At 36.4% G+C, this 24,075-nt stretch overlaps 1 protein-coding gene across 1 annotated transcript; it reads right to left on the reverse strand.

Annotated features, from left to right (window-relative positions):
* Positions 1 to 18,505: 18,505 nt before the first annotated feature.
* LOC105005361 (endogenous retrovirus group K member 9 Pol protein-like) lies at positions 18,506 to 20,022 on the reverse strand. The gene is given in 3 exon segments (XM_010863337.1): positions 18,506 to 19,320; positions 19,495 to 19,846; positions 19,936 to 20,022. Coding segments are annotated over 3 exon segments (1,254 nt in total).
* Between the last annotated feature and the right edge of the window lie 4,053 nt (positions 20,023 to 24,075).

Here is a 24,075-nt window from a genome sequence, read left to right on the forward strand (position 1 = left end):
AATGAGTTAGTTCTTTGCACCAGGTGGCCAAAGTATTGGAGTTTCAGCTTCAGCATTAATTCTTCCAATGAATATTCAGTTTAAAGGGATAAGATTGTCTAAAGAGTTTTTTTTTTTTTCCTTCTAATATACAGCCTCATACCTTTCTTTGTAGGTTACTGCCACAAAGTGGACTCCACTGTTAGCTGAATATATTTCAGAAATAGTCATGTTGTTTACTTAGTTAAAATTTGTTAACACAATCCTTTCTGAGAATAAATACTTAAGTCCTTAACTATAAAGCCCTGTATTATTTGATCTGGTCCAAACTCTTCAGAATTCTCTTTTATCATTCTCTGTTGCTCAGTGCATTCTACTAGTGGCTTGGGTTCACTTTCTTGGCCTGCTCATGTTGTCATCCAGGACAAGGCCTTCATTTATTTTACATGAAGAAATCACATTATTTTGCAGACTGTAGAATGGATTGAGAAGAAGCTTTAGTGGAGACCAGGAGACTATTTAAGGGATGTTATCATAATGGTAGAGAGAAATGCTTCTGCCTTGAGCTGTAGCAGTTGAGGTTAATGTAGAGATGGTAGATTTGGGGAATGTTTAGAAAATGCAGATGTCAGAACTAGGTGGTATGTTGAATATGGGCAATGAAGTGACTGCTGGTTTAGAATGATTTTCTAGTTTGGGGCTTAGGACATTTTACTTAGGGAACCTAGAAGGATAAACAGATTTGGAGGGAAAAATCATGATTAATTTTAGACATCCTGGTTTTAAGACTTAGGGCCATAACCAGTTGTGTGTCAAAAGCAAGTCAAACGCTGGTTTAGATATTTGGGCTTTTTTAAGTAATTAGTAGGTAAAAGACTTTGATGCTGGGAAAGATTGAAGGCAAAAGAAATTGGCATCAGAAGATTAGATGGTTAGATAATATCACCAACTCAATGGACATGAATTTGAGCAAACTCTGGGCCATAGTGGAGGATAGAGGAGCCTGGCTTCACAAAGAGTCAGACAAGATTGAGTGAATATATATATATATATATATATATATATACACACACACACATACATATACAATTTTAAATATTTATATACTTATATAAAGTATATAATGAAATACATTATTTAATTTTAAAATTTTGTTTTGTCCTAGAAACTTGATATGTTAACAGCATAATGAGCCATAGCAAAGTTGTTCTTTATAATATTCCTCACTCTTAAACATAAACTGAAAAAGCAACTTAACAACAACAGGTCGGATATCTTAGAGCAGATTTGCAACATCCTTAGCCTGACTCCCCCTAAAGGTAAAATTTGAAATATATAGATAAAAGAATGTACATCCTTTATTTTGAGCAACCGTCTTTAACATTGTCTGTCTTTCCGGAAGCTTTCCAAGATGTGGGTGGCTGAAATTGCAGAAATGTTCTTTGTCAAAATCTAGAGTACAGCTATGCAAGGCTTCTGATTAACGAAATAGTCATATAACTTTGTGGTAAATAGAAAGCAAGGAGAGGCAGGCTTACTCTTGTACAAATTCAGGAGGCTAATCAGTAAGAAATGACTGACCAATATGATTCAGTGTAGAATTAAATCCCAGCAACATCTGTGGACAGCGTCATCTTTAGAAATAATTATGGATGATTGGGAGCACAAAAATTTACGTCGTAAGATTTACCCATGCTAATTATAGTCTAGAGGTTTTTTTTTTTTTTTTTTTTAACAGCAGATATTCTCAACTGCTCACCAAGGGTACTCAAATCATGCAATTTCCTACCGAAAGTAAGTAGATACTAGTACTTCATCTAACTAGGCTTATGATTCAAGCTGTTTTAGAGTTGTATCATTTAAGCTGATAACATGTGCTTGTGAATAATGTTAATATTATTATTGTCATCTATTTGGAATTCCTTAGATAGTTAGGCCAGTTACCAAATGAAGTCATTTTTGTATGTAATGAAAAAATTCTGTCATAAGCTTGGAAAAAATGAGTTTATTCTTAGTGACAGGCTGGCATGCATTCAGTTCATCCCAAATAAATTTTGAGTAGTAAAAGTAAATATTATACAAAATCTATTTGGGATGAGCTTGGATCTTCCCAACTCAGGGATCAAACAAGATCTCCTGCATTGTAAGCAGATTCATTACCATCTGAGCCACCAGGGGAGCCCAATAAAAGTAAAAATTAAACAAAGAGGGGTTTATGAAACATACAATCTTTAATACCACTTAATATTATTATCTGATTTACCAAGACACTATACTTGTATACATTACACTCAGGTGATGCTAAAATGCATGTGTTATTAAACCACGATTAACCAGGGTCATAAAAATAATTCATAGACTTAGACATACCAGTTTTATTTCATGAAGTTATGTGTAAAATTCAATAAAATTTTCAAAAATATTACATTTTTTCTAACATACATCTTGGTGACAGAGAAAGTAACAGGATTTAATAATGGAATACCCATGCTGAAAGGCTATTAACTCTTCATGGCTTCATAAGCTTCAGCACGTTAAATTATATTTATTGAACAGCCATATGTTTCAAGCATCTGGAAGAGATTCATGACAAGGAATCAATCAAAATCCCATGTAATTTTATTACTGTTTTCAACAAACAGCTCATTTGGACAAGACAATGCATTCATTCATTCATTCATTCTACAAATAGCTATTGAGTTTCTCATTTGTTCCAGTGACTAGGCTGGGTGAAGGTCTGGGGATACAGCAGTTAAAAAATGTGTGCTTTTTTAGCTCTAATAGATCTCTAAAGCTCATGACTTGTTGAGTATTTTTTATGTGGCTGGTATTGTGTTAAATGTTTTGCGTAAATTACTTCACAATTCTCTTTTAGTAAATTTTTGATCAGATACTATGAGTGAGTGATAGTCACTCAGTTATGTCCAACTCTTTGTGACCCCATAGATTGTAGCCTGCAAGGCTCTTTTGTCCATGGAATTCTCCAGACAAGAATACTGCAGGGGGTTTCCATTTCCTTCTCCAGGACAGATACTGTGCTCTATGCATAATTTTCTTGGTTGGCCTATGGAGGTGCAGAGAATTTAAATACAATTTGCCCAAATTCATATAACCAGCAAGTGTCAGGGCTGGGGTTTACACCTGAGTAGTTAGACTTCAGAGTGTTCACATTTTGTCAGCTGCTGTATATGATTTGAGGGTAAATGAAATAGAGCTTGCAACTTTGAAATATTCTCCTAAAATACTTCTATGGGGAAATAACAATATATTATAGAATTTGAGAAAGAAGATTTAAGGCTGTACCTCTGTATCTGGCAGTTTTAAGCACTGCTACTTTAAGGGTATTGTTAATCATTGGGAGTTTTAATCCCACTTCCTATTAAAATTTTATAGCATCAATAAAGTAATACACTGTGACACTGGGTTCCAAATATATGCCAAATTAATTCTAATTTGATGTTCTCAAGAGGAACTGGGTTCTAATTAGTGTCTCCTTGAGAAACTTCCCTGGTGGCTCAGAGGTTAAAGCTACTGCCTCCAACGCAGGAGACCTGGGTTCCATCCCTGGGTTGGGAAGATCCCCTGGAGAAGGAAATGGCAACCCACTCCAGTATTCTTGCGTGGAGAATCCCATGGATGGAGGAGCCTGGTAGGCTACAGTCCACTGGGTCACAAAGAATCAGACACGACTGAGTGACTTCACTTTCACTTTGAGAAAACCTATATTAAAAAGGGATCTGCAAAGGAATGGACACTTGGGTGAAAAAAAAAACAAAACAAAACACTGAAAGAGAAAATTAAAAGCTACCTAAAACAAACTTCTTATTTTGCTTAAGGACGGACCTGAAAGTGATGGATAAATAGTTCAGGCCATTCTGTTTCAGATGTCTGAAAAACTCAAATTTTAATTGAATTACTCTTCAGACCAACTTGAGTCTGATATTTGGATTTTTCTCCTGGGATATATTTCTATGTTTTTTTTTTTTTTTAATTTGGAGCAGATTTCTGATTGAGATTATGCAATATCAGTCTTCTATGAAGTTCAGATATCAGTAACATAGCTCAAAGCAGTTTTCACCCTGAAGGACCAAATTAAAGATTAAAAGGAATGAAGGGAGAAATGCTCATTAAAATATAAATATTTCATCTTTATTAACTCTTAAAGCAGGTAAGATGGAGTTTTTAAAAAGGTGAATTGTGTTATGTAAAATCTTGATTTTTCTGATGTGATTGTTTTCCCTACCTTTGGTGACTTCTAAAGTTAAAAGAAAAAGGTCTACACTGGAAAATTTGTCATTTATGTTCTGAATCTTACCTGAGATGAATCAGTTTGGGATAACTTTTTAATTAGTTTAATGCAGTTAGGATTATCTCATATGGGCAAGCTTCTTCAAGAAAATATCTTTGAACAATTAACTTTGCAGAAACATACTGGAAATGTTTACAGGAAACAATAAAGCACTAATATACATTCCCAGTGCTCTATTCCTTTATCTTCCTCCAATTGCTTATTCTCTCTTTTTATTACTAAAATTCTATTGAAGACATGACAATAACTGCAACAAAAACAAATGCTCTCAACACTAAACTATAAAGCGGAAAATCAACATAATTTGAAACATTGGAATGATGCTCTAATAAAGGCACCACGTTCAAAAAGAGAAAAATAAAACAAATGCGTGTTTTATCTCAGAAGCTGCCCAGAAATCTGCTCTTGAAACTATCACCATACTGCAAGGATACTGTAAATCACATTTTCCATTTGCAGACTCAAAAACTAGGGTTCTGTAGCTCTAGAAATTGAAACAGTTGTTTATGTGTGAGCCAGGTGGAAGGTTGATGCCCCCTCTTCCTTCTGCTGTCATCTGTTCATTAGATACTCCATTTTCTGAAAGCAATTTGACAGGGAATGACCAAGGAGGTGCTGAGTTTAAAGTTTTCCTTTTGAGATGTAGCTCTTAGCAATATTAGATTTTACTATAGGAAAAGGGAATGAGAATCCATATCATTTAATGTATAGAGATGCAGTTTTCCAGGTAGTGTAAATATGTTTAGAACACTCTTTTCAAACTTTTTGATCATTCCATTTCTAAAAAGTGACTATCCATCTTTCTTATTGGTGTATTTATTTACAAATTTTATATATATGCCTTAATTGTGATGTTATTTATGTTATAAAGCATGAACAATATGTGACTACAAGAACTAAACAAAGTTTTAAAAATATCTATTATACTGACTAATGGTATAATTGGGTTTTGTTGTTGTTGTTGTAGTTGTTTGTTTATTTAGTTGCTAAGTCCTGTCCAACTCTTTTGCAACCCAGTGGACTGTAACCCACCCAGGCTCCTCTGTCCATGAGATTTCCCAGGAGGAATGGATGGCCATTTCCTCCTCCAAGGGATCTTCCTGACCCAGGGATTGAGCCCATGTTTCCTGCACTAGCAGGCAAATTCTTTACCACTGAGCCACCAGGGAAGCCCACTGGCATAATATTCTTCAATAATTTTAGTGAGAGAAATTTGTTTACATTTATTTTGTAATTTGAAAATATTGATTGGATGTTTTGTGATGCAATAGCTCCTATGTGTGGTTTTAAGTTAAATTAATTTCTCTATGTGACTTTATTATCTGTCATTACTGAAAATGATAGCCCATAAAGGGCTATAGATCTAAATGAAAATAAGACTTCAGTGGTACTACTGTCAACTACCAATTGGTACTTCCCATCTTCCTCTACGAGAATTAATTCATATGCTGTGGCAGTTACTGATCATCAATACTGCCTGAAAGGAGTTCAGGGTGGAGAGCAGAAATGAAGCACTCTGTGTTCAGGGAGAAACTGGCAGGACAGGACTTCAGATAGATATTTTTAGGAGCTAATTTTCTGAGCCCAGTTCTTATACCTCTTATATCTCATCATATATGCTGCTGCTAAGTCGCTTCAGTCGTGTGCGACTCTGTGCGACCCCATAGACGGCAGCCCACCAGGCTCTCCCGTCCCTGGGATTCTCCAGGCAAGAACACTGGAGTGGATTGCCATTTCCTTCTCCAATGCATGAAAGTGAAAAGTGAAAGTGAAGTCGCTCAGTCGTGTCCGACTCTTAGCGACCCCATGGACTGCAGCCTACCAGGCTCCTCTGCCCATGGGATTTTCCAGGCAAGAGTACTGGAATGGGGTGCCATTGCCTTCTCCCTCATCATATATAAAAGCACTAAAATCCTTTATGGTGGCAACTGTTTCTCATGACTAGCAGAAACCTTCTGGAAAAATATGTGCTTGATTGCATGTATTCCTCCTTCATGAAAATCACATATATGCTGACCTTCCCCTCTGCCTCTTTTGAGCAGTCTCTCAGAGCTATCTGAGGTACTATCTCCTGGGCTGCCGTACTCATTTTGCCCTAAATAAAGCTGGACTCTCAACTCTAACTTTGTGCTTTTTTTTTTAATTAGTTGACACTACTTTATACATTTATTTTATATTCTTTTCTACCTATAATGCAAAATTTTATTTAAAAATTTGTTTGGAAAATTTCTGTGATGATGTGAAAGAAGTTTTTAGTGATATAAATAAATAAACTAAAGAGAGACATGGGATAGATCTCTGTTTCTTCAGCTGCAAAGATCATAATCAATCTGATTTCAGTATTGACCTGCTAGTGATGTCCATGTGTAGAGTACTCACTTGGATTGTTGGAAAAGGGTGTTTGCTATGACTAGCATATTCTCCTGACAAAACGATTAGCCTTTTCCCAATTTCATTTTGTACTCCAAGGTCTAACTTGCCTATTATTCTGGGTATCTCTTGAATTCCTACATTTGCATTCCAGTCTTCTATAATGAAAATGACATCTGTTTTTGGTGTTGTAGGTCTTCATAGAATCAGTCAACTTCATCTTTTGCAGAATCAGTAGTTGGGACATAGACTTGGATTACTGTGATGTTGAATGATTTGTCTTGGAAATGAACTGAGATCGTTTTTGAGATTGCACTCTAGTACTGTATTATGGACTCTTGTTGACTATGAGGGCTGCTCCAATTCTTCAAAGGGAGCCTTGCCCTTTTGTAGTAGTAGATATATTGGTCAACTGTTTGTAAAGCTTCCTCAGCCAGTCATTTTCCTTTTTGCATTTCTTTTTCTTTGTGAACTAAAATGAACTAAAATTTATTTTTCTTGGTGAATTAAAATGGACAGAAATGGGCCAATTGAATTCAGATGACCATCTTTGGAAAAGATCATAATATTGAGAAAGATTGAAGGCACAAGAAGAGGGAAACTGAGGATAAAATGGTTAGATAGCATGATCTACTCAGTAGACATGAATTTTAGAAAACTCTGGGGGATAGTGGAGGACAGAGATGCCCGGCATGCTGCAGTCCATGGGACCTCAAAGAGTCAGACACGACTTAGTGCTAAGCAACAAGAACAATAATGAGGCTGGGGTAGAACTCATGTCAGGAGTAGCAGTGTCAGTCTGGCCTTTCCCCTCCATTCTCTATTACTTGTAGGATCAATACGCTCTTCAGTCAATATTTACTTTGATACTTGCTGGCAGGGGAGATACTATCATCAAGAAGGTGGTATTCTCTTGATGAGGCTTATCCCTTGCACTACAGAATTGCTAACCTCTGAAATTTTAACAAATGTGGTAAACAGAACTGCATTTCTTCTGTTAGCAGGAGACTGTGTTTGCACTTTCACCTAGTCATGGGGAAAATTTGAAAGCCATCCCTCAATTTTGGAACATGGTCTTAAAAAATAGTTGACACAATATGTAAATTCTTTTGATCATGCATACATTACTCTATGAGTCTCATTATTAAACCCCTTTAGTGGCAAGAGACTTCCATTCAGGACACTTTTTCCTTGCGTTCCTTCCCTAATCGGAGTTCTCCTGATGCTTGTGGTCAGCAGGGTCACAATCCTTGGTCAAATATTAAGGTCTTCATTTTCCAACTTTCTAAACATGAAGTAAATATAAAATTTAAAATTATCTTTAGAAACTTCAGAGGTTCATCCTGCACACCTCCTCTAGTGAGTACACACACTCTATTTCTAGAAAAATAATTTAGAATGTGAGTAGTCCAGGTAGGACAGGTAATCTAAGATGTTGCCTATTTAGCAGTAGAAAGAAGATATTTATATGTGTGTGTGGAAATAATTTAGAATAAGATGGAGATCTAGACTTATTAAATACAACTTCAACAATATTTGTGAAGATTGATAAATATAGCTAGCTCTTAGAGTGCTTACTCTCTGGCAGGCAATCTCTATACATATCTATTAAGCATCATTTACTTAATGCCTCATATTTAAGGTACATGGAATTCATTTGAGCCTCCCATGTGACTTTAGTGCTAATGAATCTGCCTGCCAATGCAGGAGACACAAGAGATGCAGGTTTGATCCCTGAGTCAGGAAGATCCCCCAGGGAAAGGAATGGCTACCCACTCCAGTATTCTTGCCTAGGAAAATCCATGCCCACAGGAGCATGGCAGGCTACAGTCCATAGGATCACAAAGAGTCAGGTACAACTGAGCGACTGAACACACACACACACACACACGTCTAATTCATTTAACTGTCCATACAACTAAGGTGGGGAGGAATACTACAGATGAGACATCATCTCTGGACAGGATATTGAGAAAATGACTTGAATCTGTGGCCTCGGTTCAGAGCTCCTCTGGGTAACATCACATTTGGCTGCCTCTAGAACATTCATGGAGTGATAGAAAGCAATCAGAGTGAACTAGACTAAATTTGAACAGTTTTTTCCCTATTTGAAGAAGTGAAAAAAAAAAAAACTAATAAAAATATTCTAAAAGACAATAAAAAGTTTAACGGTGACTATGAAAGAGAAGTCAATGACTGGGGAATGGAAGGAGTGAGAATTTAATTCATTTATTACCTTCTGTAGAGTTTGATATGTTAAACTGAATTTTAAGAAAATAAATTTTGGAGAGAAAAAATAAAATTAGCCTCTAATGAAACATTACCTATAAATCCCTTCTTATTTAGCATAGTTTCAGAGGTGCTAAGTAGAAAAATAACCCATTCAAGCAACAAAAGTAACTACGTTTAGGAAAATACTTCTTATTTTTTTATTTATATAGCTTATGTTGAAGCACTAAAACAGGCATGAAAAATTAGAATTGATAGTTTACTGACATAACTAAATAAAAATAATTTATTTTTCTCTAAATAACTATCTTCCCTGTATGTCCATAATAATTACTTATAAATTATGAAGGAAAATTCTCATTCACAATAGCCAAAAAAGTCAAAGGGCAGAACAATTATGAATATATTCAGTAAATTTGTGTAAATATTTGACAAACCAAAGAAAGCCTGACTCAGCTAGAGTCATAAAACAAACTGAAAATATGGAGAACCAGATATGTAGAGCTTCTTTTGTTTGTTTTCCTTTCATTTTAAAAAAATATAATTGAGATAGAGTAGTGTATAAGCTTAAGATATATAGCATGATGATTTGACTTATATGCATCATACTATAATTACAAAGTAAGTTTAATTAGCAAAGTTTTGATACTATAGAAATTAGCCTACACATTTAGCACAATTCATTTTTCATTTATCTTCTTGCTATTTTCTGCTTTTCCATTGTTTCTTATTGTGTGTTTTTTTATGTTTATTAACAGAATAAGTATATATTCAATTGTTTATTGTAAACAGTTTTGCCATTTTTATTGAAAGAACAATTGACAGACAAATGGTTTAGAAGGATATTTTTTCACTGGATTATATTTTCCAAGACAACTAAATGTAGGATTATACTTGATTATATAATACATAATGATACTTAGAGTCATTCCAAATTTTTCAGACATTATTTTTCGGAAAAAAAAAAGTGATCTGACAAACTAGCTAAAGAACCCTTGATATTTTATAAATAAAACAATTAGGAAAAGAACACCCACAAGAATTTTAAAAAGCACACAACATACAAAAGTTCCATTATTACTTGAAATATGCTGCTTATTTTATAAACAGATATTAGAAATACAGTTACATTGTCATTTATAATTTACAAAGCATCAAGTTGAATTGATTGGACAGAGCCCCAAACAGGAATAAGTGGTTGATAGAACACGAAATGGTTACAAAATTATATCTGAAAGGAATAAGATTTTCAGGTAAACCAGCATCTGTGTCAAGCGCAGTTTATAACTGAGTACAAGCTGTGTTTAAACATGTATCAAAAGAGACCATGACCACAGAACCTTCAAATTATACTTCCGTTGATCCCAGGCACCATTACTTCACTGTACCTGCCAGAGAAATCTCTGCTGTGTTAGTATCCTTTCAGGTTAAAGGGCTTAGTAACTACTTCTGGTTGTTAACTGGCTTAAATTCTACCATTCTAGGGACCAATAATTAATTCAAAATATGCTCACCCCTCTTCTGTTAAAGGTCTGTGCTCCCTAAAGAACAGTGCTCATCTTAGAAGCTTTCTCAGTAACAGCATTTCAAGTGTGAGCAGGGCAATTATGTTCTGAAACACATTCCTGTTCCTTTATTTATCCTTCACTGCTATGCAAAATCTTCAGGATGGCAGTGGGAAGAAACCCCAAGAATATCTTGATTTTGCAAAATGATAGAATATTCATGTTGCAGAGGGAGTTTGAGGATATAGTTTAAATCCCTCACTTTAAATTAAAAGTCTCTGCAGTGTTTATTTGATATACTTTAGGTAGTGGAGGTGATTAGTAACAGATTCCCCATAATGATTGAGTCACCAGATTTTGATTAACATTACTAGTAGTATCCCCAGCAACTAAATTCCCTTTTGACTCCATTGTTAGAGTTATCATTCTTGTAGTTTCTTTTCCCCTTCCCCATGTTACGTGGGGATTTTTTTTTTTTTTTTCCCCCTTAGAACAGCAGATCTTACAGTGTGGTGCCATTTCAGGAGCCCGATGAGGTCAAAACTACTTTCTCAATACTAATAAGATGTTTTTTCTTTTATCAATGTAGAGGGAGTTATCCAGAAGCTGCATAGTGTGAAATATTGAATCATGATCACTGTGGAAGCAGATACAAGAAACCAGAAACCACATATCAAAGAAATTTACAAAAATGAAAACAATGCAATTATTCTTTTAGAAGATATTGACTCTTTATTTTTTTTACTAAAATAGGTTCTTTTTTTTAGCATATGATGATTACAGTGTTATTTTAAAATAAAGTTCTAAGTAGATATTTTAAACATCTGTTTTAATCCTTATGTGGTAAGTATCAATGTATATACATATAAACAAAAGCTCCTTGGAGTTCTGAATAAATTTAAGAATATTAAAGTGTCATCAGTTTACAAAGCTTGAGAATAACTGCCATTGGTGGTTATTTCCTTTTACCCGGGGGAAAAGGGAAGAACATAGGGAAATGTGTCCTAATCATTGAAGAAATATAGTAGCTAATTAACAAAAAAACACTTATTAGTGAAACTTTTTATATCTGTCTTACTCACTAGAGTTAAGATCTGTGAGGAGAATCATCTTGTATTATTTTTCACTAGTATATCTCCAGTAGTGCACAGTATTTATTTTCAGCAAATTGTTTCACATATATATTTCTCTATCAAAGTTTTTAATAGTTACTAAATAAAATAATGTATGGAAAATCTCTCATACAGGCCTTAGAGATAATAAAGTTTCAAACAGTGAGGGTAATAATGAAGATATTGTAGTAGTAGTAGTACTATTATTGTTGTTGTTTTTATTTTTCTAATTGAGATGAAATATATTTAACTTAAAGTACACACATCTTAGATGTGCACTTCAAACATGTAAATACCTTTTACATATGTATTTACCCATTTTATCATCACAAAGCTGAAGATATATTGTGTTAAAAAATATATTGTGTTTTTTTGTTTGTGTGAGTTTGTATTGCAATATTTTGCAGCAGTATGGAATTCCAGAAATATTGATATGGTAAAAAAAAATGGCAAAACACACTATATATAACAATATTGACTAAGTATATAATTAGATATTATTTTGGAGAAGGCAATGACAACCCACTCCAGTACTCTTGTCTGGAAAATCCCATGGACGGAGGAGCCTGGTAGGCTGCAATCCATGGGTTTGCTAAGAGTCGGACACGACTGAGAGACTTCACTTTCACTTTTCACTTTTATGCTTTGGAGAAAGAAATGGCAACCCACTCCAGTATTCTTGTCTGGAGAATCCCAGGGACAGGGGATCTTGGTGGGCTGCCCTCTATGAGGTCGCACAGAGTCGGACACGACTGAAGCGACTTAGCAGCACCAGCAGCAGATATTATTGTAAAACTAACTCATTCGATTCCACAAGACTTTGATTCAAGTGTTAGTTTTATATTAAAAGTTAGCTTATTTCCTGGTCAAACTTTGTAAAATTTTTGATTCTTGCTTTTATGTCACTCTTCCCTGTTTTGTTTTTCTTCAGCATTTAACAACAATGCATTTTACAATTGGTTTATCTGTCTTGCTTGTTGTGTGTGTATTGCCCACCTGAATGCAAATTGGATGAGGGCAGAGTGGTTTACTCATAGGCTTATGCTCAGTAATTAGAAAATGATGCAGTCCAATAATTGTCTATTATGTATTTGTTAATTGTTGAAAGGATGATAGGTTTTTAAAACATGTTTAATGCAAATGGAAAATTATGACCACATCCTAATTATTCAAGTATGAGCACTGATGAAATGTAAAGAAAATAAAAACAAAACTTACTTGGATGGTTTTTTTTTTTTCGTATTTTTTTTGTTTTGGATTGTCTAACATAATTTATTTAGTAACTGAAATTAGAGAAATTCAGTAATGAAAACATAAGAGGGAAAGCACACAACGTGATTTGTCTCAGTTGCTGTATGACCTTCGAACGACCAGTGACTAAAAGCCAATTTAATAATTAATTCATAATGATTTGTCAGATTGCAGCAATATGGTAATACTTTAATCTCTCCATGCTTCAAATGCCAATATATTTCAAGTGACCTTTTGGATTTTCTTTTTGTATCTAAAAGCAAATATCTAATGACAAGAATGTCTCAACTTATACCCAGTACAGATCAAATTGTTGCTGAATCCTCTTACAGTCTTTGAAAAAGCACAGAATTCGCTATGTCATGAATTTCAATAAATGAGTAGAGGACAAACTGATAAATAAATGAAATATAACTGCCCCGAAATGATGAATGATAACTCACATGAGACTTTGGTATACTTTGGGAATCTATTCAATAATAGGAAATGAGAATCATGGTGAACAAAAGCACATGTGGTTTATCCTAAGGAATAAATGCTATTGTACAACTTCATGTACTCATTTACCTGTGAGGGTGCAGACCTGCTTATCTTATAGAGGGTGCAGACACCCTTATCCTATCGTATTTTTAAGAGGGAAGAATCAGATAAACTGTCCTCTTATCCTCTTATACAGTGGAAGTGACAAATAGATCCAAGGGATTAGATCTGAGTGCCTGAAGAACTAGGAATGGAGGTTTGTGACACTGCACTGGAGGCAGTGATCAAGACCATCCCCAAGAAAAAGAAATGCAAAAAGTTTATCTGATGAGGCCTTAAAAAATAGCTGTGAGAAGAAGAGAAGCTAAAGGCAAAGGAGAAAAGAAAAGATATACCCATTTGAATGCAGAGTTCCAAGGAATAGCAAGGAAAGATAAGAAAGCCTTCCTCAGTGATCAAAGCAAAGAAATAGAGGAAAACAATAAATTGGGGAAGACTAGAGATCTCTTCAAAAAAATTAGAGATACCAAGGGAAACTTTCATGCAAAGATGAACTTTGGGCTCCAAAATCACTGCAGATGGTGATTGCAGCCATGAAATTAAAAGACACTTGCTCCTTGGAAGAAAAGTTTATGACCAACCTATACAGGACAGTATATTAAAAAGCAGAGAGATTACTTTGCCAACAAAGGTCTGTCTAGTCAAAGCTATGGTTTTTCCAGTAGTCATGTATGGATGTGAGAGTTGGACTGTGAAGAAAGCTGAGCGCTGAAGAATTGATGTTTTTGAACTGTGGTGTTGGAGAAGACTCTTGAGAGTTCCTTGGAATGCAAGGAGATCCAACCAGTCTTTCCTAAAGGAAATCAGTCCTGAAAATTCATTGGAAGAACTGATGCTGAAGCTGAAACTCCAATACTTTGGCCACCTGATGCAAAGAACCGACTCATTGGAAAAGACCCTGGTGCTGAGAAAGATTGAAGGCTGGAGGAAAAGGGGATGACAGAGGATGAGATGATTGGATGGCATCGCAGAAATGACAGATATGAGTTTGAGTAGGCTCCAGGAGTTGGTGATGGACAGAGAATCCCAGTGTCCTGTAGTCCATCGGGTTGCAAAGAGTTGGACATGACTGACTGACTGAATTAATGACTGATCCTATAGTATCCCACCCCCCCCCCAAGGAAAGATAGAAACCTCTAATTTGATGTGAAATCTTCAAATTTTTAATATTGGACATTTACTTTAAAAGTAAAACCTTGCTTAGAGCTTCCTTTGTTGTGCAGAAGCTTTTAATTTTAATTAGGTCCCATTTGTTTATTTTTGCTATTATTTCCAACATTCTGGGAGGTGGGTCATAGAGGATCCTGCTGTGATGTATGTTGGAGAGTGTTTTACCTATGTTCTCCTCTAGGAGTTTTATAGTTTCTGGTCTTACATTTAGATCTTTAATCCATTTTGAGTTTATTTTTGTGTATGGTGTTAGAAAGTGTTCTAGTTTCATTCTTTTACAAGTGGTTGACCAGTTTTCCCAGCACCACTCGTTAAGGAGATTGTCTTTTCTCCATTGTGTATTCTTGCCTCCTTTGTCAAAGATAAGGTGTCCATAGGTGCTTGGTTTATCTCTGGGCTTTCTATTTTGTTCCATTGATCTACATTTCCATCTTTGTGCCAGTATCATACTGTTTTGATGACTGTGGCTTTGTAGTAGAGCTTGAAGTCAGACAGGTTGGTTCCTCCAGTTCCATTCTTCTTTCTCAAGACAACCTTCAGAATGGGAAAAATAATAGCAAATGAAGCAACTGACAAACAACTAATCTCAAAAATATACAAGCAACTCCTGCAGCTCAGTCCCTGAAAAATAAACGACCCAATCAAAAAATGGGCCAAAGAACTAAACAGACATTTCTCCAAAGAAGACATACAGATGGCTAACAAACACATGAAAAAATGCTCAACATCACTCATTAACAGAGAAATGCAAATCAAAACCACAATGAGGTACCTTTTCACACCAGTCAGAATGGCTGCTATCGAAAAGTCTACAAGCAATAAATGCTGGAGAGGGTGCGGAGAAAAGGGAATCCTCTTACACTGTTGATGGGAATGCAAACTAGTACAGCCACTATGGAGAACAGTGTGGAGATTCCTTCAAAAACTGGAAATAGAACTGCCATTAGTTCAGTTCAGTTCAGTTCAGTTCAGTCGCTCAGTCGTGTCTGACTCTTTGTGACCCCACGAATAGCAGCACGCCAGGCCTCCCTGTCTATCACCAACTCCCGGAGTTCACTCAAACTCATGTCCATCGAGTCGGTGATGCCATCCAGTCATCTCATCCTCTGTCATCCCCTTCTCCTCCTGCCCCCAATTCCTCCCAGCATCAGAGTCTTTTCCAATGAGTCAACTCTTTACACGAGGTGGCCAAAACATTGGAGTTTCAACTTTAGCATCATTCCTTCCAAAGAACACCCAGGACTATCTCCTTTAGAGTGGACTGGTTGGATCTCTTTGCAGTCCAAGGGACTCTTAAGAGTCTTCTCCAACACCACAGTTCAAAAGCATCAATTCTTTGGCACTCAGTTTTCTTCACAGTACAACTCTCACAATGATACATGACCACTGGAAAAACCATAGCCTTGACTAGATGGACCTTTGTTGGCAAAATAATGTCTCTGATTTTGAGTATGCTATCTAGGTTGGTCATAACTTTCCTTCCAAGGTGTAAGTGTCTTTTAACTTCATGGCTGCAATCACCACCTGCAGTGATTTTGGAGCCCAAAAAATAAAGTCTGACACTGTTTCCACTGTTTCCCCATCTATTTCCCATGGAGTGATGGGACCAGATGCCATGATCTTACTTTTCTGAATGTTGAGCTTTAAGCCAACTTTTTCACTCTCCACTTTCACTTTCATCAAGAGGCTTTTGAGTTCCTCTTCACTTTCTGCCATAGGGTGCTATCATCTGCATATCTGAGATTATTGATATTTCTCCTGGAAATCTTGATTCCAGCTTGTACTTCTTCCAGCCCAGTGTTTCTCATGATATACACTGCATATAAGTTACATAAGCAGGGTGACAACATACAGCCTTGACATACTCATTTTCCTATTTGGAACCAGTCTGTTGTTCCATGTCCAGTTCTAACTGTTGCTTCCTGATCTGCATATAGGTTACTCAAGAGGCAGGTCAGTTGGTCTGGTATTCCCATCTCTTTCAGAATTCTCCACAGTTTATTGTGATCCACACAGTCAAAGGCTTTGGCATAGTCAATAAAGCAGAAATAGATGTTTTTCTGGAACTCTTTTGCTTTTTCGATGATCCAGTGGATGTTGGCAATTTGCTCTCTGGTTCCTCTGCCTTTTCTAAAGCCAGCTTGAACATCTGGAAGTTCATGGTTCACATAATGCTGAAGCCTGGCTTGGAAAATTTTGAGCATTACTTTACTAGCATGTGAGATGAGTGCAATTGTGCGGTAGTTTGCGCATTTTTTTGCATTGTCTTTCTTTGGGATTGGAATGAGAACTGACCTTTACTAGTCCTGTGGCCACTGCTGAGTTTTCCAAATGTGCTGGCATATTGAGTGCAGCACTTTCATAGCATCATCTTTCAGGATTTGAAATAGCTCAACTGGAATTCCATTCCCTCCACCAGCTTTGTTCATAGTGACACTTTCTAAGGCCTGCTTGACTTCACATTCCAAGATGTCTGGCTCTAGGTGAGTGATCACACCATAGGTATTATCTTGGTCATGAAGATCTTTTTTCTAAAGTTCTTCTGTGTATTCTTGCCACCTCTTCTTAATATGTTCTGCTTCTGTTAGGTACATACCATTTCTGACCTTTATCGAGCCCATCTTTGCATGAAATGTTCCCTTGGTATCTCTAATTTTCTTGAAGAGATCTCTAGTCTTTTGCATTCTTTTGTTTTCATCTATTTTTTTGCACTGATCGCTGAGGAAGGCTTTCTTATCTCTTGCTTTTCTTTGAAACTCTGCATTCAGATGCTTATATCATTCCTTTTCTCCTTTGCTTTTCGCTTCTCTTCTTTTATGACCCAGCAATCCCACTGCTGGGCATGCACACCAAGGAAATCAGAATTGAAAGAGACACATACACCCCAATGTTCATCGCAGCACTGTATATAATAGGCAGGACATGAAAGCAACCTAGATGTCCATCAGCAGATGAGTGGATAAGAAAGCTCTGGTACATATACACAATGGAGTATTACTCAGCCATTAAAAAGAATACATTTGAATCAGTTCTAATGAGGTGGATGAAACTGAAGCCTATTATACAGAGTGAAGTAAGCCAGAAAGAAAAGCACCAATCAGTATACTGTTAGAGATATCTTTCCAGGACTTGGAAATAGCAAACCTGAAAGAACAACACTTGGACAGTCTCTGCAAGGACTGACAAGTTTATTTCTGCAGTCAAGCCTTTTTATAGGAGCAAGGAACAAAGAGCTTAGCACATACAGCCAGCAGAACACATACAAGGCTAGGATATAATCGGTAGAGATTATATAGAGAATGCACAGAGATTTGAGTTTTTTGAGGTTTTATCTTAGACTCTTAGACTCTTCCATAACATGTCCTAGGTAATTAAAGGGTGCTTTCAATTGAATTTTATCTGGCGCAACAAATAGGCCATGATTTTGAAGAGTGGTGGTGACTTCATCATATAACTATTATAAACAAAGTTCAGATTCCATGGAAAGGAGTATGTCATCCATATAATGAATTATGAAGGCAGTAGGATATTTATCTCTACTGGATTGTAATAAAACAGATATGAGATATGGGCAAATGGTAGGAGAGTTCATCATCCCCTGAGGTAAAATCTTCCATTGAAATCTTTTAACAGGAGCCATGTGATTTATAGAGGGAACTGAAAAAGCAAAACGTTTTCTATCTTTAGGATGCAAATGTATAGTAAAAAAGCATCTTGTAAATCAATAATAATTACAGGCCATCCTTTTCGCACCATGGAAGGGGAGGGCAATCCAGGTTGTAAGGGCCCCATAGAAATCATAGTATTATTAACATTTCTTAAATCTATCAACATTTGCCATTTTCCTGATTTCTTTTTTATTACAAAAATGGGAGAATTCCATGGGGAAAATGAAGGCTCTATATGATTTTTATGTAATTGCTCATTTACTAATTGTGTGAGAGCTGCAAACTTTTCTTTAGTCAGGGGCCATTGAGGTGTCCATACTGGGGCATCAGATTCCCAATCGAGAGGCAGCGGTGTTAATTCAATGACCCCCATCAAAAAGGCTCATTTAGAGAGACTGTGGCTTTTGTTTGTTCAAGAAAATCCCTTCCCCACAAATTAATAGGGATACTGGTAATATATGGTTTGACGTAAACTACAATTTGATCAGGACCATAAGTTTGTAAATAGGATGCACTGATGAAAGTTCATGTAGCATCAGCCTCTCCTACCCCTAACAGTCTGAAAGGAGCCACAGTCTTACCCCATTCAAGGGACCATTCTTCAGTTCTAATAATGGAAATGTCGGCTCCTGTATCCAACATACCTGTGAAATTTTTTTCCCGTATCTTTAGAGTAAGCATAGGCTTTTGATGTTCCTTTAATAAGGTAGATAGTAAGGCGGTAAGGTTGATGCTACCAAAACCTCCCTGCCTAATTTTATCAGATGCCCTCATTGGTTTGACATATGGCAAAAGTAATAATTGTGCAAAGCGTTCCCCTTTTTGTAGATATACATTTCTTAATTCTACGACATTCACCATGACATGTATCTCTCCTTCATAATCTTCATCCACAACTCCAGTCAATACTACTAAACCTTTCATTGTACAGCTGCTACGTCCCCAAATTAGTCCAACTGTTCCAGGTGGGATCGGACCATAATATCCAGTGGGGATTTTATGAGGATTGTATAATTCTATTAATTCCATATCATAAGGACTAGGTATATCAATGCAAGCACTCTTAGATGTAGCTGCTTGCAGTGTCATAATGTTGGGTCCTCCTTTTGTAGTGGGGCTAGAGAATAGCCCCTTTATCAGTTTCCCTGTTGTTTTTGTTGTTCCTCTGGTGTGAATGCATTTCCATCCTTATCAAATTTGGAACGACACTCATTCAACCAATGGAATCCCCTTTTACATTTTGGGCAAACTCCCGGGGCCCTTTCTTTATTAGAAGTAAGATTATTTTTGGCTGTTTGCACTGGCATTTGGCATTGTTTTTTCATACGGCCGGCCTTCCCGCAGTTAAAAGCATTTAGCACTGGCAGCCTTTTGCACATTGCAAGTTTCTAGTGCCACTAATTTTGCTCTATGGGACATAGATCCGATATCTCTACAAGCTTTCAAATATTCCATAAGAGAACCGGTTTCTCTAATTGGTCTAAACACGGATCGACATTCCTCATTAGCATTTTCAAAGGCAAGTTGTTTGAAAATAATATTTTGTAAGGTTTCATCTCTGATAGATTTTTCGATGGCATCCTTTAATTTTCCTATAAATTGGGCATATTCCTCCTCATGTCCCTGGGTATTCTTGACAAATGAACCATCAGAATTAACATTATCAACCTTTGCCCATGCTCTGCAAGAAATTTCTCTAATGAAATGCAACATCTGAGGGGTAATATTATCTAATTGCGCAGTCATATCAGCCGTGGCTCCCGTTCCAGTGAGTATATCATAGGTTAAATTGGCAGGGTTACCATGAGATTGCTGGTCATCATCATTTGTCGGGCCTCATCTTTAACCCACATTTGCCACTGAAGTAATTGTTGAGGATTTAGAACCATCTTTGCTACTTGAAAAAATCATATGACATCCAATGATCAGCCTATCCTCTGAGGAATTCTACACAGTAAGGAGAAGTAGGTCCATACAGAGTGCATGCTTTCTTAAAGCTGGACAACATACCAAAATCTAGACCAACCCAAGCATTCTGGCCTTGGGCAGGCTGATCAAACTGTATTGGGAAAGTGAAAGCGCAAGCAGGCATCTCCCGAGAAGGAGTGAAATGGTTAGTATGAGCAAAGTTAGCAAATGCTGTTACAGACGGAGCAGAAGGAAAAACCTCAGGTTTGGGCTGTCTGTTGAAAAATGACCTTTGCTCTAAGTGGCTTCAGTTTTGACACATCCTGTATACACATGTCTCCAAGCTGTTTTTCCCGGGATTGTGTCTGATTAAGCATAACATTCTTATATTTCAAAGCACCTTGCATATCTTGTTCCTTAAGCTCATATTCATGTAAAGACTGAACAGTTTCTACTTCCAAATCAACATTATGCCCTTCAATTTGTTCTATGACAGCCTGTATGAGTGACCATGTAACCCACCATTGAGGGGGAATACGGACTCCTTGCCGATATGCTCGCAAAACATTATTCTTAACCCTTTTCCATATGTCTAGATCAAGCATCCCCTTCTCTGGTAACCACGGATTATGTTCCAGTAAAATATGATAGCAGTCATTCAACTGATCTCTTGAAACATTAACACCAGTTTGTTTCAGAAAGTGATGCATTATAGAAATGAAAGGAATCTTGCTGCTATGTTCTCCCATCCTGCTTACCTCTTTCTGCAGGGCTCACCGCTTTGTTCAGTCTTCCTTCAAGTCCCTGTTCAGGCGCCACTTGTTGGAGATGTGTCTCCGGAACTTGGAAAGGGCAAACGGGAAAGAACAACACTTGGACAGTCTCTGCAAGGACTGACAAGTTTATTTCTGCAGTCAAGCCTTTTTATAGGAGCAAGGAACAAAGAGCTTAGCACATACAGCAAGCAGAACACGTACAAGGCTAGGATATAATCAGTAAAAGATACTTCAAGGAACAGCGCATTCTTAATGACCCATGTATTTATCCATGACCCATTTTCTCAAGCAACGTCTTTAATGTTTAATTGTTAAATCTAGGCGCCGAGCATAGGCAAAGGCAGGAAATGTTCTTCAGCTATCAGTACACAAATGCCTGGGTACTTCTGGCCCTTCGTCATTTTCCCACTGACTTTCTCCTTCAAGGCTATTTAGCACTGTGCCTCCCAACATATACTATCACATATATATGGAATTTAGAAAGATGGTAATGATAACCCTGTATGCGAAATAGCAAAAGAGACACAGATGTATAGAACAGTCTTTTGGACTCTGTGGGAAAGGGTGAGGGTGGGATGAGTTGGGAGAATGGCACTGAAACATGTATAATATCATATATGAAATGAATCGCCAGTCCAGGTTTGATGCATGATACTGGATGCTCGGGGCTGGTACATTAGGATGACCCAGAGGGATGGTATGGGGAGGGAGGTAGGAGGGGAACTCAGGATGGAGAACACGTGTACACCCGTGGCAGATTCATGTTGCTGTATGGCAAAACCAATACAATATTGTAAAGTTAAAAAAAAAAAAAAAAAGTAAAGCCATGTGTAGATCAACAGTATGTGCAAGGAATAGTATGGTCATGCCTACTGAGTTTTGAATTCTCATTCTATTTCTCACTGTTCACTCCAACTCTATGTATATATTAAAAGTCCATTCAGGTAAACAGAGGTTCAAAACTTAGAACACCCCATTCTACACAGTAGTTTTAAGTTATTGAATAATATATTCATTGATTTAAACTATAATTTCAGTGGAAGCTTCCTTTTTGTTTTTGTTTTACTTTTTCTATTTAATTGCTCTTCACTTGGAAGGCATTCCTATAATGTTCATTTTCACTGCCTCCAATGTCTTTGTCAAGTAGTAATTGATATATTTGCTTTTGAAAGAATACTTTTTTAATGAACAAAATGACTGTCATATTTTTTTCTGATGTCCAACTTTTATGTTAGGTTTTAAAAATTAAAGTATAGTCACAATTTTGAATCAATTTAATCCCATTTTCCTGTGCCAGTCCCTAGAGTATATCAAGGAAAAAGTAATTATGTACCTTATGAATACATTTAAATTATACTTGAAAAAACACATTGCCATCAGTGTATCTGATTCTTTCTCTCTTAATAACAGAGCCAATTTCCCAGCATCTTAATCATTTTCACTGCTTCTTCCTGGATAGTCTCCAAATTAACTGCATCCTTGAACTTGTAGAACTTGTGGAGGAGCATAATCCACAGAGATAATTAAAGCAAGAATTAAGTACAGCTAAGTTCTCTTTTGACAGTGATGGTGAAAGTTCATATTTCATAAAAATGATGTAAAATGCAGTAATTTTTCACTATCCCATACTTGCCCTCCACCTTTAGAGTTATTACCTATTTAAAATAACTTGATAGTTTGGAATAGCAGAAGGTCAGGTTCATGAAACGAAAATGGTGAGGAAAGAGAAATGATTAAGGAAGGATGCATTGGGTGACATATTTGTCTCTAATAATCAAAAGACCCCCATGAAACATAGGGAATCAGCACCATTCATGTGTTGATGCATTCATCCTTGCTTCAAAATCTTTTACGTGAGATTACTCAGACATTTACTATACATTCAGTGATGAGATCTTATTGTTTCTCAAAGCACTCCTTCCCTTTTAAATTAAATAGAGGTATCAGAAAATTGTTCCTTAATGTATGCTCTAATCTTTCTTCTTGCAAACTATACCCAAAAAGGAGCAGAGTTAGTATTTGAACCTAGGGCTTTACTCTAGAACCTACTATTCTTACCACCAAGGATTGCTGTATTATATGAAAATACCACTGCTCCTTAGATATTGTCTTTACATTCCACAGCAGACATGCCAGAAATTAAAAAGTTCGCAGAATCCTTTGGAGAGATTTTTTCATTCTTGAGCTTTATGTAAATATTGGGGAATTCCAATTCTGGTCTCATTTTGAAAGCATGTGGAATCAAGTGTACACAAGAGCCAGAGAACTAATGGAGAAGGCATAGGCTAGTAATCTGGGACAACTTATAGGCATACTGAACATACTTAATTAAAATGGGGAGCTTTTTAAAAAAATAATCCTGAGATTAATTAATTGGATGTTTAATGAAGCTCAGCTGGTGGAGAATCTGCCTGTAATGCAGGAGACTGGGGTTCAGTCCCTGGGTTGGGAAGATCCTCTGGAGAAGGGAAAGTCTACCCAATCCAATATTCTTTGGTTTCCCTTGTGGCTCAGCTGGTAAAGAATCTGCCTGCAATGCAGGAGACATGGGTTTGATCCCTGGGATGGGAAGATCCTCTAGAGAGGGAAAAGGCTACCCACTCCAGTATTCTGGCCTAGAGAATTCCATGGATTGTATAGTCCATGGGGTCCCAAAGAGTAGGACATGACTAGGCAACTTTCACTGTCACTTTAATAAACTCAAATCAAAAATTCTGAGACTATAAATTGTTTATTAATTTTGTTCCTTCTTGTCAAAATCATTTGGTAAGGCAGGAGGCAAAAAATGGGTGTACAGTTCAAAGCATAATATTTAATTTCCTTAAATTTATTACTATATTACATGCTATAGGAAAAAAAAAGCTATTACCAAAAAAACTGATTATTACACTAAATGCTATAGAAACAAAGCATTTTATTAATATAGATATTTTGTACACTATCAATATTTTTATTGATCAATGAAAATCCATCAAAAATATGTACTTTGCCTCTATCCCAATTTACAATCTAATTGTTTAATTAAACTGCATCTTACTATATGCAATAATGAACAGGATAAGTACACGGTATGAAGTATTTTGAATAAAAACTTGAAATGCAGGACTTTAAAAATAGAAAAGCTTTTAAATTTAAATTGTTATTTAAATTTTAACTTCAGATATTATTCAAATACATGCATTTAATTATTTTAGAATTATTATCAGTTAATTGATTTATTTCTGAATGAAGTAATGTAAATAATTTTGCACAGATATA

This window comes from Bison bison, unplaced genomic scaffold, assembly GCF_000754665.1.
Source record: "Bison bison bison isolate TAMUID 2011002044 unplaced genomic scaffold, Bison_UMD1.0 scf7180017864489, whole genome shotgun sequence".
NCBI lineage: Eukaryota > Metazoa > Chordata > Mammalia > Artiodactyla > Bovidae > Bison > Bison bison.